The following is a 15,176-nucleotide window of genomic DNA, read 5'->3' on the forward strand; positions in this document are numbered from 1 at the left end:
GTAATGAATTGCTCTGAAGTGCTGGAATCGATTGATGCAAAAATCTCGTACAAGAGGAAGCTTGTAACTTTGATTTCCGCGTCTTTAAGGCCTTTTCATTGCAATCAAGAAAAGAAAAGGTGAGCATGGCTCAAAATTGTTACCCAATGGAGAAAAATATCAATTTTATCCTTTGAGGTGAATGATCAATGATTGTCAGTAGAACTACTCATAAATAAAAACATCAGATGTGAATAATGTGATATATACTTCTATAGAAATATATATTACACTGTATCTAAGCATCCATATTTAAAGCAATTTCAATCTCTTTACACAATTGATTACGGTCCTAAAGATTCACGGCATGATTCAACGAGCTATGTTTGAGCCATGAACTGGGTGAGGATCCTCTAATGTCGCCCTGGAGATTCTTGGCGTACACATCTGTGCTCAACTCAGTCAGTCCGATCTCGGAATCACTTTTCGCAGCGTTTGTGGCCTCATCCACTTGTTTCTTGATCGTGGCATCAAGTTTCTGCAACGGGTCAAAAGTTAGTTATCACCAAAATAACGTTGAAATTACTTCGAAATACTTTTATTTCTTCTGCGGTAACCAGTCCCGCGTTGATTATCTTATCCTTGAAGGAAGTAATCGGATCTCTTGACTGACGCACCTCTTGTACTTCATCACGCGTCCGGTAACTTGTTCCAGGATCGGACATGGAATGGCCAGAGTATCTGCGAATCAAATATAGATTTTTTTCAAATCTCTAAACTACCAGATTATCTGTTCGCTGAGATAAACCCGGCCCCGCGGAACACAAACCTGTAGGTACAGACTTCCATCACAACCGGACCATTTTTCAGTACATAATCGATCACGAATTGGGTTGCCAGTTTGACCGCCACAACATCCATTCCATCGACCCAGATTCCCGGCAGAACGTCTCCCCGTTCGAAGTAATTCGTGTTGCAGGAAGCCCGCTCGGCGCTTGTTCCCATGCCTGTAAAGATACGTGGGATGAACGAATTTCCATGGGTAAATTCCGACAGAAGATACCATATCCATTATTCTCACAAACGAAGATACAAGGAAGCTTCCAAAGATACGCCATGTTGTACGATTCAAACACTTGTCCCTGATTGGCAGCACCGTCTCCATACAGCGCAAGGCAAACTCCGTTATTTCCCTTGTACTGACAGGCAAGCGCCACGCCAGCCCCAAGAGGAACCTGTGCCCCAACGATTCCGTTTCCGCCGTAGAAGTTTGGCGCATACATGTGCATTGACCCACCCTTTCCTCTAGCGCAACCACCTTGCTTTCCGGTCAACTCGGACAGAACAGTCTTGGGACTGACGCCCATCAAATAGGTCCATCCGTGCACGCGGTACGCAGAGATGATGTTATCCTGGGGTCGCATCGCGGATTTCATACCCACAGCACATGCTTCCTGTCCCGAGTAAAGATGGCAAAAACCTCGCACTATCTTCTCTTTGTACAGGTTTCCAGCGGCGGTTTCTATTCGTCTTATCGTTTGCATCTCCTTGTAGAAGGTGATTGCTTCATCCTTTGATACCGTCATAGAGGTTGGTGGCCCGGTCGTCAGGTTATGGAGCTTGAATGGCTGCAATGATGTTTGCAAAGAAAAGCATGCTTTTACATTAATGCGATCCTTCAAATGGTTCATTCTATAATAAAACCTCAGATAAATCGATAAATAGCGAAAACAAATTTGTATATTTTATTTCTGTTTTGTCGCTAATAGATAACCATTTAACCCTTTAACGGGCCGTGAGAACTATGCATGTAATCAACGCAAACTCCAATACAACGACATGTTTACATGCTAAAATATACAAAACATTTTTTTTTCAAAATGTAAAACAATTAAAAACATTGAAAAAATTGGTGGCAATATAGTTGCCAACTGCCCGTCTAGCGGAAAACACTTGATGGTAAAAATGGTTTTTTTGTATTTGAATTTTTGATGCTAGTTTCAACAAAAACAACTAATAAAACTTAAGATAAGACTCAGCATGTCCCAAACAGTTCATATGTATTGAAAACTTCAACAAAATGAAGATTTTTCAATTACTTTACGGGAAATTGCCTCTTGCTGCTCTGAATTGGGAGTTTCAACACTCCAAATAGCTCCAAAATGAGTAATTTTTTATTTTTTTCGCGCTCTAAAAAATCAGGCATGTTGCTAGACATCAGAAGAGGTTACCACATAAGTTTGGAAGTGATAATTTATTGTTTAAGAAAAAAAACAGGAAGTGGGTTATATCTATGGTATAACCGCAAGGGTGACGTAGGACTATCGTTGATTTAGAGATCATTTGTTTGAAGTTGAATCTGAATACATTCTGAATGAATGAATATTTGGAGAACTTCGAAAACGAGAGCGTTACGTGTTACACAGTGTTACATGGATAGAAAACATTAAAATAAACTCTTTCACATGAATGTAATTTTAAATTCCCAGAGGAACTGGCAGATTATTTTCAGTAACGATTGGATATTTCCACATTTTCCTCGATACTGAAAGCCCACCAGTGGTTTATGCTAACTCGATAACCATCTGTTAATAGCACTTGATTGAAACATATTTGGTCACAGTTTTACATGGATAGAAAACATTCAAATAAACTCTTTCACATGAATGTATTTTTAAATTCCCAGAGGAACTGGCAGATTATTTTCCGGATCTTTCTCGATGCTGAATGGCATCCAAACGGAAAGAATTCCGCGCATGTGTGTGTGTGTGTGTGTGTGTGTGTGTGTGTGTGTGTAGCGGCTGCTTCGAGATCTTTCCGGGGAACCGTTTGTGGCATCACTCTCCTCCTGATGGATTCCCTTCTGGCATATGGTGCAGAAACAGGCTCTTGGTGACACCGTTCATTCGCGCTTTCATGATAAACGAAGAGCTTCACCACAACAGCGACAACATGCTCCAATCGCTGTTCAATTAGAACTGAGTGGATTTCCGAGCGGCGCTCGCTTATATACCGATTGGTGATTTCAAAAGCCTGTTTTGAAAGCAATTTTAAGACTATTGAAACAAGTTTTTGGATCAGAAAGTAACAAGTATAGAACGCGTAGACATTTTATCTTTCGAATGAAGTGTTTATCATACCATTTCGTTCAGTTGTTTAGGAGCTATTAACGCTCAAAATCTCGGTCTCCGTCGTAACGCTTTCGTTTTCGAAACTTTGATTTTACACCCCGGTATAGAAATGAAAGACGTAGTCCTACGTCAAAATTTCCCCATCGCCTTTAATGATGAATAATTCGAATAACAACCATCGCACCACAAAACGAGAGGCAATTTTGAAAACCCCAACAAGTTCCGCACAAGAGTAATTTGTTACTTCGACGTGAGAAAAATTATATACATTTTTTGCATCGATTTTAAAAAAAGTGCCATAAACAGGATTTTTATAGTGCTTTACAAAACCCCCTGTAATTCTGAAAATATTACGGTAACTTCCAATGTTTGCAGGCAAATTTTTAGCCTAGTGTATTCCCTAAACATCTGTGAACGTTTCATATTGATACGTTCAGCCGTTGTTTCTAGCCGATTTTACAAAGTTGGGAATAAGCTCCTCTCGCAAATCGTATGTTGTGAATACAAAAATGGGTTGGTTATATCGAAGGCACTTATATCAATGTATAACAGGTGAAGGAACATCATCAATTCAATAATAAGGGTTAGAAATGGTTAGTGGAGCGGGGGTTGTTTTGTTATTGCTAGGATACGCCATTTTTGCATTTTCACATGCGAGAGTAGTGGAAATGAGAATTAAATTCCTCAAAATCATTCCTCCTTTTTCACATAAATTCGCGAAATCCGAACATAGTAGGCATCGTTCGAATAAGCGTCGTAGCAGCTTGTAGAGAGCCGCCGGCAGCGTTCTGATGCTGTTTGTAAATACCGACAGCAATTCCAATATGGCTGAAAGTGCATTTCATATGATTGTTTCACCTGGTATATATAGAGGCGCCTTGGTTATATCTATAATCTAACCGCAACGTTGACGTGGAACTACCGTTGGCTTAGTAATCATTTGTTTGTATTGATTAAATTATTGATTTAATGAAACAATTTTCGAATTCAATTGAATTCAACACATTTGCTTGTAAAAAATTGAACAAATGCCATGTAACACCAATTCATGCATTGTAATAGATTATGTAATTCGTTACAAGTAAATTTGATGACAGCATTCTGCCTAATCATCAAACGATATTCGTAGAAATTCAGTGAGCACTTCTGCTGCTTCTGCTTCTATGAAGGTCATCCATGTCATTCAATTTCCAAACGTGTTTGATGATAAACATTCGATCCAAATACTCGCCGACTGTTTGGACCGAATCCATTGGATCAAACATTCACTTCACCGTGTAGCAGCACATTCGTCACAATATTTGTCGATTCATTGAGTCAAATGTTTGAGCCCAACATTCGAGTCAAACGTTGGACGAATCGACGAAACACATTCCGGAGTTAAAAAAAAATCGGGTACAGAAGTACCCCCGGCTGGCATGAATCTACAACTTCAATTTCTACTTTTTCTACTTTAAACTTGAATGTTCATTCGCCTCTAGTATCGATATAGTATAGATGATTAGTACAAAAGTACTCGCTGCTCTTATATATTTGTTAAATATTCTTCTTATTATTTTCCTTTGTTCACGGAGACTTTAAATCATTCGATTCATTGATCTCTGATGTTCTTTTTTCCTATTTTCATTATTCTTAGTTTGAAGTTCTGTTTCTTTCAAAAATTCATTTAAATTATTCTCCTGAGTTTCATCATTACATAATATGTCCCTTAAGTTCTGTCCAATATTATTTCTAATTCTAGCATTCCATTCCTTGTTTTTGAGAGGCTTTAAACTTTGCAGTTAATTCGCCTCTAATCAAGCATCCTTTGTATGTTGGCAATCCAGTAGAAAGTGACATACAGTAATAGGGGCCTCATTGCAAGAGCATTTCTCCAGGCTATGTCCAACTTTAGCGGATCTGCTGTAGTACCCATCGTTTCGTATCAGAGCGAGGAATGGGTATATTGGGGGGTTCTGGAGTTCTACCTCTACCGGCTAATTTGTCAGCAACAGTATTTCCGGGAATTCCGGTATGACCGAGAACCCAACAGAAGGTAACATTTTTATTAGAAACAGCTTCTTCTATTTCAATGATCCATGGGTGAAGGTTTTAACCTTTTTGAAGAGCCCGGTGACATCTCACGGAATCAGAAAACATAGCAGTAGGAAGGGAATCATGTGTGCACTCTTGGGTAGCGTTTATAAACGAAAAAGCTTCTGCACTAAAAATTGTGCGTTGGAATTTTGATTTTACGAGGTGATTGAAACAGATCTTTACTTTTGGTTGGAGATCTCCTGCACGCACCTCCTCTAGTAAATAAAGGCTATTCGGCGGTTTTACATTCCAATTCCTTTCCATGACCATCGAACGTACACATATATCGGGAAGATCCTGAATCCTGAATGTTCTTTGAATCTGTCCTTTGTCCGAGATATTATTGGTGGGACATCATGGTCGCGATCATGAATCGAAAGGTAATGGATAGCTCTATTGGTAACAATCTTCGTAACGAGAAGATCAAATGGTAATTGTTCACTCTCTGCCATAACAGCGAGGGTAGGACTTGTAACAAAGGCACCGATGGCTATCTTTTTTGCCTTTTTATACACCGATTCAATCGTTTTTAGCGGTTTTTCACCCCTTCGACTCAAGATGCTTACTCCATAGAGGATTTTGGTATCAACCAAGCATTTTTTACCCGTAATGGAGATTTCCGGAAGGTAAGTTGCCATAAAATGCCTTTAGTAGATTTGATCTATTGCGGGCATTTTTTTGAACCACCTGAGCATGTGGTATAAAACTCAGTTTCTTGTCAAAAGTTACTCCAAGTATTTTGAGAGTTTTGACCGAGTGGAATGGTGTTTCGAAAATTTTTGGGTTGTAAATTTGCGCTTTGGAATTACATATATGAAGAACTTTTGATTTTTCCGGGGATATTTCGAAACCCATATTCTGGGCTCAGTCTTGTACAGAATCAATTGCTTCTTGAAGTCTTTTCCTTCTTGTTGATGCATCGACGCCTACTGAAACTAGCACTAGCACTGTCATCTTTGCAAAACGAATTTCCCCAGGAGCATTGGTTTTGAAGTACGTGTTAGGGAAACACATTTCGGTGTGAACAAAAACGCCCCATACTTGCATGTATTTGCGACGCCGATTTTCCCAGGTTTTTGTGTTGGGGGAACCGTAAATCGGGCCAATCAAAACGGGGCATTTAGGGCTTCTAGATAACACTTCACATTTCACAGTTAGTCAATTGTTTATCCTATGAAAAATAACATTTTATTCATTGTGATAGATGCGTAGAAATATTTCCTATCAATTGATGCAAACATCTTTCCGGCCTGTCAAGAAGTGTTCGAGTTATAAACATCCGGAATCTTTCATTTTTTTTCCTGCGTGCGTTTATTCCCTTTAGACGTAGTCCCACGTCAAAAAAATAGAGATTCCTAAACGAAAGAAGTAGTGACCTAACGATAACCCACATGTCAGCCAAAATGTTGAACAGATCCATGATGATGCACTGGATGCACCGATTCGACGAGTTCTTCGGGCAGAAAATATCAATTGTCAGCTGCCACTGTAATGAGCGCTTTCCGTTTTACAGTCGAAACCCGATTATCCGTGGAAGCGGGTTCCATAGTAATTCTATGGACTTTCCCAAAATTCATCAGTGAATGGTAAGCTTTGCACGAGTAACCATTGACGAGTCAGAAATGTCCGCCTACAACACCCTTTATCTGTGTTTTATTCCAAATCAAAGTTCACGCCTCAAAAACAGCCTGTACTCCTTTTTAAAGAACTTGAACATGCATACTGCTTGTTTTACTTATTAGGCTAAGTTAAATGAGAATATCTTCGTGCTATAACACTCATTAAAATGCTAGAAGAGGATGGTGAATGTTATTCAATATTCCGTACCTTCGTAGTGAATAGTTTTGTAAATAATCTACTCTGACATCTATGTAATCGCATCATCGTTATTATCATCATCAAGTCATCTAGACAGAACACATTTCTTACGTTCGAAAGTACTAACCTTTGTTTCAAATTTGGCCTCAGTTGCATAATGTCGTGCGCTTTGCAGAGTTGACTGTGAAACAAATATTTTTCTATTAAACACAAGGACCCCTCAGTTCTGTACAAAAAAAAGGATAATCAAACCTTCCGGAATACAACGCGTAGTTGCGCCACCAGTGAGGGAATCATCGTGAATTATTACTATACGGCGTGGAGGAATCAAATGCAAAATACGGTGCAGGAAGTAGTGATGCACTTGAAAGACTGCAACCAGCGCTATTTTCGCATTCGCGCTTACACATATTGCAAACACATTGAAGCGTTTCGCGTAATGACGAGAGCGCTTCGAGAGAGACAGAACGTGTCTACTAACGGCGCATGAGTAGTATCAATGATTTCGTTTTGATACACTACTTGCTCCAGCTGCATACTTAGTTGAATGGGACATACGGGGGCAACGTAAAAAGTTCTCACTGTAATAGTGATAATATGCGCTATTGTCATTCCAAAATGCATTCGTTTCTCTTCTCTAGATCTTCCTTTTATAAATCAATTCCATCAACTCTGAAAACAGGATGAAATACGTCCCGGCATGTTTTAGAAATAGCAACTAAAGATTAACCAGAAAAACCCGAACATGAAATACTTGGTAGAGTGCAATCATGTGTTATTCAATTATCGGGTATACATTACTGGGTTTCATGCATATTGTTAGACCATTGTTTCAGCCTGAATTCTCATCATAGTCCATTGCTCGAACTTTTGCCATTTGAAGCCCCTCTGGTCTCTTGTAGTTCGATCCTTCTTCCGTTTGACTTTTACAATCGACCAGTACTCCTCAATCAGTCTTAGCTCCGGAATATGGTCCGAGCTTCTTCCTTTCTGGAATCACAATAACGTCATTGTCATTATATCACGGTCTGGTTGAATTTGAATAGTGACATTTTGCCAAGTCGACCAAAAAGGCATCAAAATGAAAACCTAAACACAGAACTTGCAGGAAAAATTAAAGATTTCGAATGCTTATAACTCGGAACTTTTCTTAATAGATCGGAAAGATGTTTGCATCAATTGACAGGAAATATTTCTACGCATCTTTCACAATGAATAAAATGTTATTTTTCATGAGATAAACAATTGAATAACTGTAAAATGTCATCTAAACGCCTTAACTGACACGTTTTGATTGGCCCGATTTACGGTTTCCCCATCACAGATTACAAAATCAATGTGCCAGGGGGAATTCTACGACAGACTTCAAAATCAATGTAACTGAGTGATGTCTAAATTTTTCATTTATTCGTTTATCGATTAATTGTTGGGGCATTTTTCAATATTCGATTCATTCGAATAATTGTCTTTCAATATTCGATTAATCGAATGAATATTTATTTCTTGAAATAATCACGTATCACGTTGTCATTCTGGTCGCGTGGTTTATCGGGTTGTCGATGTTAGATGGTTCGATAAAAAAAAATATATAGCCTAATTCTTAGCCTAAAAATGCATTAACCTTGAGAAAGATTCTTTAATTAATCGCGATTACAGTGACAATTATTCGATGTATTCATATTTTGATTTCAAATTATTCGATACAAAATTAATCGATTAAAACTTTAGATATTCGATTATTTCAATTAATCGAACGATTAACCGACTGAGAATCCGCTTCGCAAATACATGCAAGTCGAGGGCGTTCTTATTCACGCCGAAATGTGCGATTGATTTAACAATACACTCTATCCACCTTCTATAAGACCACCCTGATTCTATTTCGTTGCAACACAAACAGTTAGAATTTCAACAAGATACATTCATTAGAGTGGCAGCGAAAATGGTTATGTCAAATTTCAAAAACCGACCATGTACATTTTGTTTATTGGCCCAAAAAAAATGATCTGTGCAAAGTTTCAGCTCGATCGGACATGATTTAGGGGTGCCTCAAAGCGCTCGAAGTTTTGATTTTTTGATCCTCGAAAATCTTCCTTCCCCCTTGGAAGGAAATTTAGAGAATAGAATTATTTTTTTTCGATGCCAAATGACTTAAAAATGCGTAAAACGTCGAGATCTGGGGTGACGTTGCGCATTTCGAAACGAGTGATTTTTGTTCGTTTCGACCATTTTGACATGCTTTTGAACAGCTTTGTTAACGGACCCAAAATTTTTACATTTCTCTACGAGACAAATTTTGCTCTAAATCAAGTACACCGAAAATTTGAACTTGAAAAATATACATAATACTAAAACCATTTCGATTTGAGTTCGAATTTTCTCGAAACGAGTTACTCGTTTCGAAATGCGCAATGCCACCCCTGGTGTTATCACGAAAAAAAATTTTTGGTCGAAAATTACACAGATAATTTTTTTGGGCCAATGAACAAAATGTACATGGTCGGTTTTCGAAATTCGATGATGAAATTTTTCCCATACACCCATTGCCACCCTAACATTCATACATTGTTGAATGCTTAGAATAAAGCACATTTAACGTTAATTTCGTTCAAAAAAGTTGTTTGTTTATTTATTGTGCTTAAATATGATAACTCTTTAAGACCAGTTCAAAATTCATAAGTATTATCAATGAAAAAATCATCGGTCGGTTAATTTAAATGTCAATAATTGGGAACCTTGCCATTTCAGCTAATAACTTGTTGGAATACTATTTACCAAATGCTGAAGAACGAATTTCTTGATATTTTTCCATGTTTCCGAAATTGCGACCTTGAGCTCTTCAATCGTGATGTACCGTTTACCCTCATTGTAGATTCTGCGTAGAAGGGTCCTCTTAAGATTTTCAACAGGATTGAAGTCTGGAGAGCGAGCCGGCCAGCCCAAAAAATTAAGTTTTTAGTCCTTAATCCATTGCTTAGTTTCCTTGCTGATATGAATAGTGGCATTGTTTTGCTGGAATGTGATTTTTGGTGAAGATATCCACGCAAAAACGATAGGAAAGAGGATTCCAGAACATGTATGTAATGCTTGATGTGAAAGTTATCTTGAGCTTTTCGATTGCACAGATGCCCGCCCAAACCATGCACGAGCCTTCACCAAAATTCCTGGTTGAAAAATACTGTTCCTTCTTCCGTAAATCACGCCAGTACCCCTAGAAACCATCACGACAAGTCTTCAGAAAACAAACGCAGCGCTGCGCTTGAGTTTAATTTTCGCGCGCGTTCAAATCAAACCCGTATTCTCTCTTGGTGCGAAGTGCACAAAATTCATAAACACGACAGCGCAAAATTAACCCGGCGCAGGACTCAGATGCTAAACATCTCTTCTCACTTGTGTGACGCGCGCCTCATTCTATACACACACACATCAAATTCTAGCGCCCGCTTTGTCTTCGCTCACTCTAAGCAAAGCATAAAAACAACAGTGCGCTTCCATGCGAGCCGTATACGCCTTGTATGAAGAAAAATATCTCAATAAAGAGGGCAATCCAGATTAAAGCGCGCAGTATGAAATACGGCGAAAGCTTCATCGTAAAACTAGGCGCAAAAACGACGCTGACAACAAAACATTTCATCTGTGTTTCGGAGCGTGCTCATTCGCCAGAGCGCATGTTTACACAAGGAGCGGGAGCTCAACCGGGTACAAAAATCTTGTTACACATCAGCACCGGGTTGCATTCTGATATATAGCAAAATGTATTCTTTTAGAAACATTCTTTGTCACAACATACCATGTCCCACTGTCGGTTTCTTGTGAGCTCTGGCAAAATTCAGACGTCTTCCGTAGTGCGATTGTGTAAGATGACAAGCTTGAACCTCTTTATGTGAGGATTTTTTGCCAAAACTCGACGAATTGCCACCCGAGTAACATTTAAATTGAAATATTGCTTTATTCAGTGATCCCCGATTTTTAAAATTAATCGTTCATCAGCTAATTGAATAGTTTTCAGCAGTGTTACGATTTCAGCATTCGATACGATTAATCGCCCCAAGTAATCGATTAATAGATTAATCGTCACACTGAGAGAAATAATTAGTTAGACTAATATTTCTCATTTGCTAGAAAGTCATATGGAATCAAAAAAGTGTTCATTCCGCCTGAAAATCAATTATTATCTTTTACGCTCCCCTCAAGTCGTAAACGAAGCTTAATTCGCGTTGACGGCATTGAGCATCGTTTACGAACTTAGGGGAGCATCAAAGATAATGATTGATTTTCAGGATAAAACTGCAGCGGTCGTACGTATTTTTCTCTCTGGGTCTGGATCGATTAATCGACGTAAATTACTCGTTCGCTTCGATTATTGGTTGTGCAGTATTCGTTCGATTAATAATCGATTTTCGTAGAAGGTATTCGATTAATCGATTAATCGAACGATTATCGGGGATCACTAGCTTTATTTGCATAAGCGATTTTGAGGTATCCGAAGCTGTTCAGCTATTACCCGCTTATTCCGGTTAGAAAGCTTCGATTTACGTGGAGCTCTCTTCTTCTTACCGTATCCTTGAGGATTCGTCAAATAATTGATCACTACTTGATGGGATCGTCCAATTCGACGAGTAATTTCTCTGATACCAACATTTTTTTGATGAAATGCATCGATTTGTCTTTCTTTTCTCTCCGTGAGCACTTTTTCCTTCGACATTTTCCAGATTTTTTGAACAAAACAACTAAAACAACGGAAAAATGTAACTGGTCTTATAGAAACTTGACACTTGAATAATACAAAACCTTTGGTTTACGCTCAACGCTTGCACACATATATTGAAAATCATGCAATATTTTGGTTTGGAGTTCTTCGGAAGTTGGAATATCTGACGTATGAAATTTCATACGCTGAGCCGATACAGTATCAAAAATGGAAATCATTTGAATATCGAACAAAACGTTTTTATTTCATAAAATTCATAAAAAACTTCAACAACCACTTTCATGGTTTATTAGCAATTTCGTGTAATGCCGTTCTACGCATAATTGTCCCACGGTTCATAGGGATTGCATAGAACATAGAACATAGCGTAGAACGGCAGTGTATCGGATTTAGTATCACTGAGTATGGTACCGGAAAAAGCACTCCGAAGGGTGCAAACCCACATCACATTTTAAGCAAATATACATCGTACATCGATTGCAATACGCATACCGCATACCAGTTGGATTCGTATTAATGAAATGATTTATTCCGTCAAACCTAACTTCCGACGACTTCGAGTGTTTAGACTTGATCTGCATGATTGCCTTGCTGAATTTATGTCACTCATCCAAATTTAAGGTCATTTTTTCCCAGTGTCTGGCTCTCCGCTTCTTGCTGCTGCCCGAGGAACATTCTTGTGATTGGCCTCGTTTAATGTTGCTTGACATTCACTTGTTTGCCAAAACCGGAAGGGCCGTCCTCCGAGTCACTATCTCCAGCATCCACATCGCTGTCTCCACCGCTTGGGGGCACGATGACAAAATCAATATCATTTGTTGACACTAGCACCCTTATTCTTGTTTACGGCCGTATCTGACTTTCGTTCGAAAGACTCGATTCGAACAATTTCGAAAAATATTTTCTTGTTTTCGTACGAATCCGTTCGAACAAGACCTTTTTCGAACATTGTCGGGATCGATTCAAAGGAAATTACAGATTTTTGACAGCTTTTATTTGGCGTGCTTCAAAGCTACAAAATATTATTAAATTAATTCACAAAAAAAATAAAGGTATATTCTGGGCTTACAATTCGGTAACCCTTTTTATAATTTCAATCCCGATATCCAGTAAATTCACCGTTTGAAACTAAATTAAAATGTAAACTGTTTATAATGCAACTTCTATCTCATATGTAGCAGAACCGATCTATTTACTTCAGGCTTCTATTGTTTTTAATCCTCTGCTTGATCGACACTTGTTATTACACCGTAGCTATCGGTGTTATCTCGGTATGTTCATTGTTTGCCCGGGTTGCCAAGTCCATTGCTACTGCGGCAGCATCCTCCCCCGGGTGCATCTTGCGATCCACCAAGACTGCACTACTTGAATCCACATCCAACAACGACAGCTTTGACACTGGTCGACGAAGAATGCTTCCTGTGGTTTGTACCTTGGCTTGCCGAACTCGGCCATCGGTTCCGACAATGGTTTCAATTACGCGTCCTCGTATCCAGCAATTACGTTCATTACCGTTGACTACCAGCACCAAGTCCCCTACTTGTATTGGTCGAACCTCGTTAAACCACTTCGGTTGTCTCCGTATCACTGGCAGGTACTCCACGATCCAGCGATACCAGAACCGATCCAATTTTTGCTGTATTTGATTCCACATATCTTGCAAAGGCAGTTGTTGTGGATCCGGTGCTGTATCCGGTAGATTGGCGCCACTCGAACTTTCCATCAAAAAATGGTTCGGTGTCAACGCCTCTGACTCAGCAGAATCCAGAGGCAGGTAGGTCAGAGGCCTTGAGTTCACAATGCTTTCCGCTTCCACGACCAACGTTTGTAAACCCTCATCATCCAACTTCCCCTCAGCGTACGCATCCATCATGGCTCTCTTGACGGACTGCACAAGCCGTTCCCATGCGCCTCCCATGTGTGGGGCACCGGGCGGTATAAAAGTCCACTTTGTCGATGAATTTGTAAACGTTGCCGACAGTCCCTGCTTTATTTGTTCCCCCAGCAAACGTTCAGCTCCTTGGAAGTTGGTCCCATTATCACTAATGAACTCCACTGGCGAACCACGTCGCCCTACGAAGCGCCGCACACACGAAACACATGAAGATGTCGACAGACTGTACGCTACCTCCAAGTGTACCGCACGTACTGTAAGGCACGTAAACAATGCAATCCACCTTTTGACGCTGGCTCTTCCGACTTTCACTAGCAGAGGCCCAAAGTAGTCCACTCCCACGTAACTGAACGGGCGAACGCGCACGGGTAAACGCGCTGGTGGTAATGGAGCCATAGGCGGAATATTCGGACGAGCCTTGCGTAGCTTACACATCATACAAGCTCGTGATAGATTCTTGACAAGAGAACGAAGTTTGGATATACTGTAGACTTGACGTATCTCATTCACGACAGTTTCCGGGTTAGCATGTCGATATTTACGGTGGTACTTCTCAACTATCAGTCTAGTTACCCAGTGATCTCTGGGCAAAATCACTGGATGGCGCATGTCATAACTGATGTCTCTCGCAGCCCCAATTCTCCCATACTGGCGTAACAATCCATTCTCGTAGATTATTGGAACTAATTCGTAAATCCCACTGCTTTTGTCCAACGGCTTCCTTTCGTTAATCGGCTTGTCTTCATTTCGTTCAAGAATACTTCTCTCATCCGCATACGACTCCCATTGAACGAGTTTCAAGATGATAGTTTCTGCTGCACGAAGTTCGTTCTGCATCAGTTGACCACTTCTTCTCGGATGTTTCTTAACGGCGTTATGCGAAAAGCGTAAAATGTAGGCAACGGCACGATTCAATCGATCCCAAGATGAAAACCTCTCAAAATCTATAATACGCTCGACTGTAGCGTGATGCAGCACAGATGGTCGAATTTCTTCTGGGATGTTCACAGAAGGTGGTGTAGAGCATGGCCAATCACACTCGGATTTCAGTAAGAATTTCGGCCCGTCGAACCATTGGCTCTCTTCTGAAAAGTATGGGCCACATCCCCATTTGGTTGCTTCGTCAGCAAAGTTGAAGCGTGACCGTATCCATCTCCATTCCGTAGCATTCGTGTTCTCCAGTATTTCTCCCACACGGTGAGCTACGAATGGCTTGAAATTACGGGGATCCTATCGTATCCAGTGCCAGGCTGTAGTGGAATCGGTCCACAGAATCCGCCTTCCAACACTTATTGTGATTTTCCTGCACAAATTTTAGCATGCGTGTTCCAAGAACACAAGCTTGAAGCTCAAGTCTTGGGATAGACATAGGCTTAAGAGGGGCAACCTTAGCTTTCCCAGATACCAGGGAGCAGCGTATAACTCCCTTTTCATCCTTGACACGAAGGTAAACGGCACAGGAGTACGCCGTTGGACTCGCATCTACGAAGACGTGCAGTTGGCCCCGTTTGTAGGTTTGTTCGTTTGCTCGAGGAAAGTAGCATCTCGGGATTCTTATTGTAGACAC

General features: G+C 40.0%; 2 protein-coding genes across 2 annotated transcripts; both read right to left on the bottom strand.

Moving 5' to 3' along the window:
* Positions 1-228: 228 nt before the first annotated feature.
* On the bottom strand, positions 229-7,417 carry LOC129776936 (pyruvate dehydrogenase E1 component subunit alpha, mitochondrial-like). The gene is made up of 6 exons (XM_055782932.1): positions 7,257-7,417; positions 7,132-7,185; positions 1,043-1,607; positions 809-986; positions 576-720; positions 229-517 (listed from the first exon to the last, which is right to left on the bottom strand). The coding sequence occupies exons 1-6, from the start codon at positions 7,299-7,301 to the stop codon at positions 332-334; spliced, it is 1,173 nt and encodes a 390-aa protein (XP_055638907.1). The 5' UTR covers positions 7,302-7,417; the 3' UTR covers positions 229-331.
* A 5,541-nt stretch (positions 7,418-12,958) lies between these two features.
* LOC129761592 (uncharacterized) lies at positions 12,959-14,446 on the bottom strand. The gene has a single exon (XM_055759326.1). It carries the CDS (start codon positions 14,444-14,446, stop codon positions 12,959-12,961), a length of 1,488 nt encoding a protein of 495 aa, XP_055615301.1.
* Positions 14,447-15,176: the final 730 nt, after the last annotated feature.

Source organism: Toxorhynchites rutilus, chromosome 1 (genome assembly GCF_029784135.1).
Source record: "Toxorhynchites rutilus septentrionalis strain SRP chromosome 1, ASM2978413v1, whole genome shotgun sequence".
In the NCBI taxonomy this organism is placed as follows: Eukaryota; Metazoa; Arthropoda; class Insecta; order Diptera; family Culicidae; genus Toxorhynchites; species Toxorhynchites rutilus.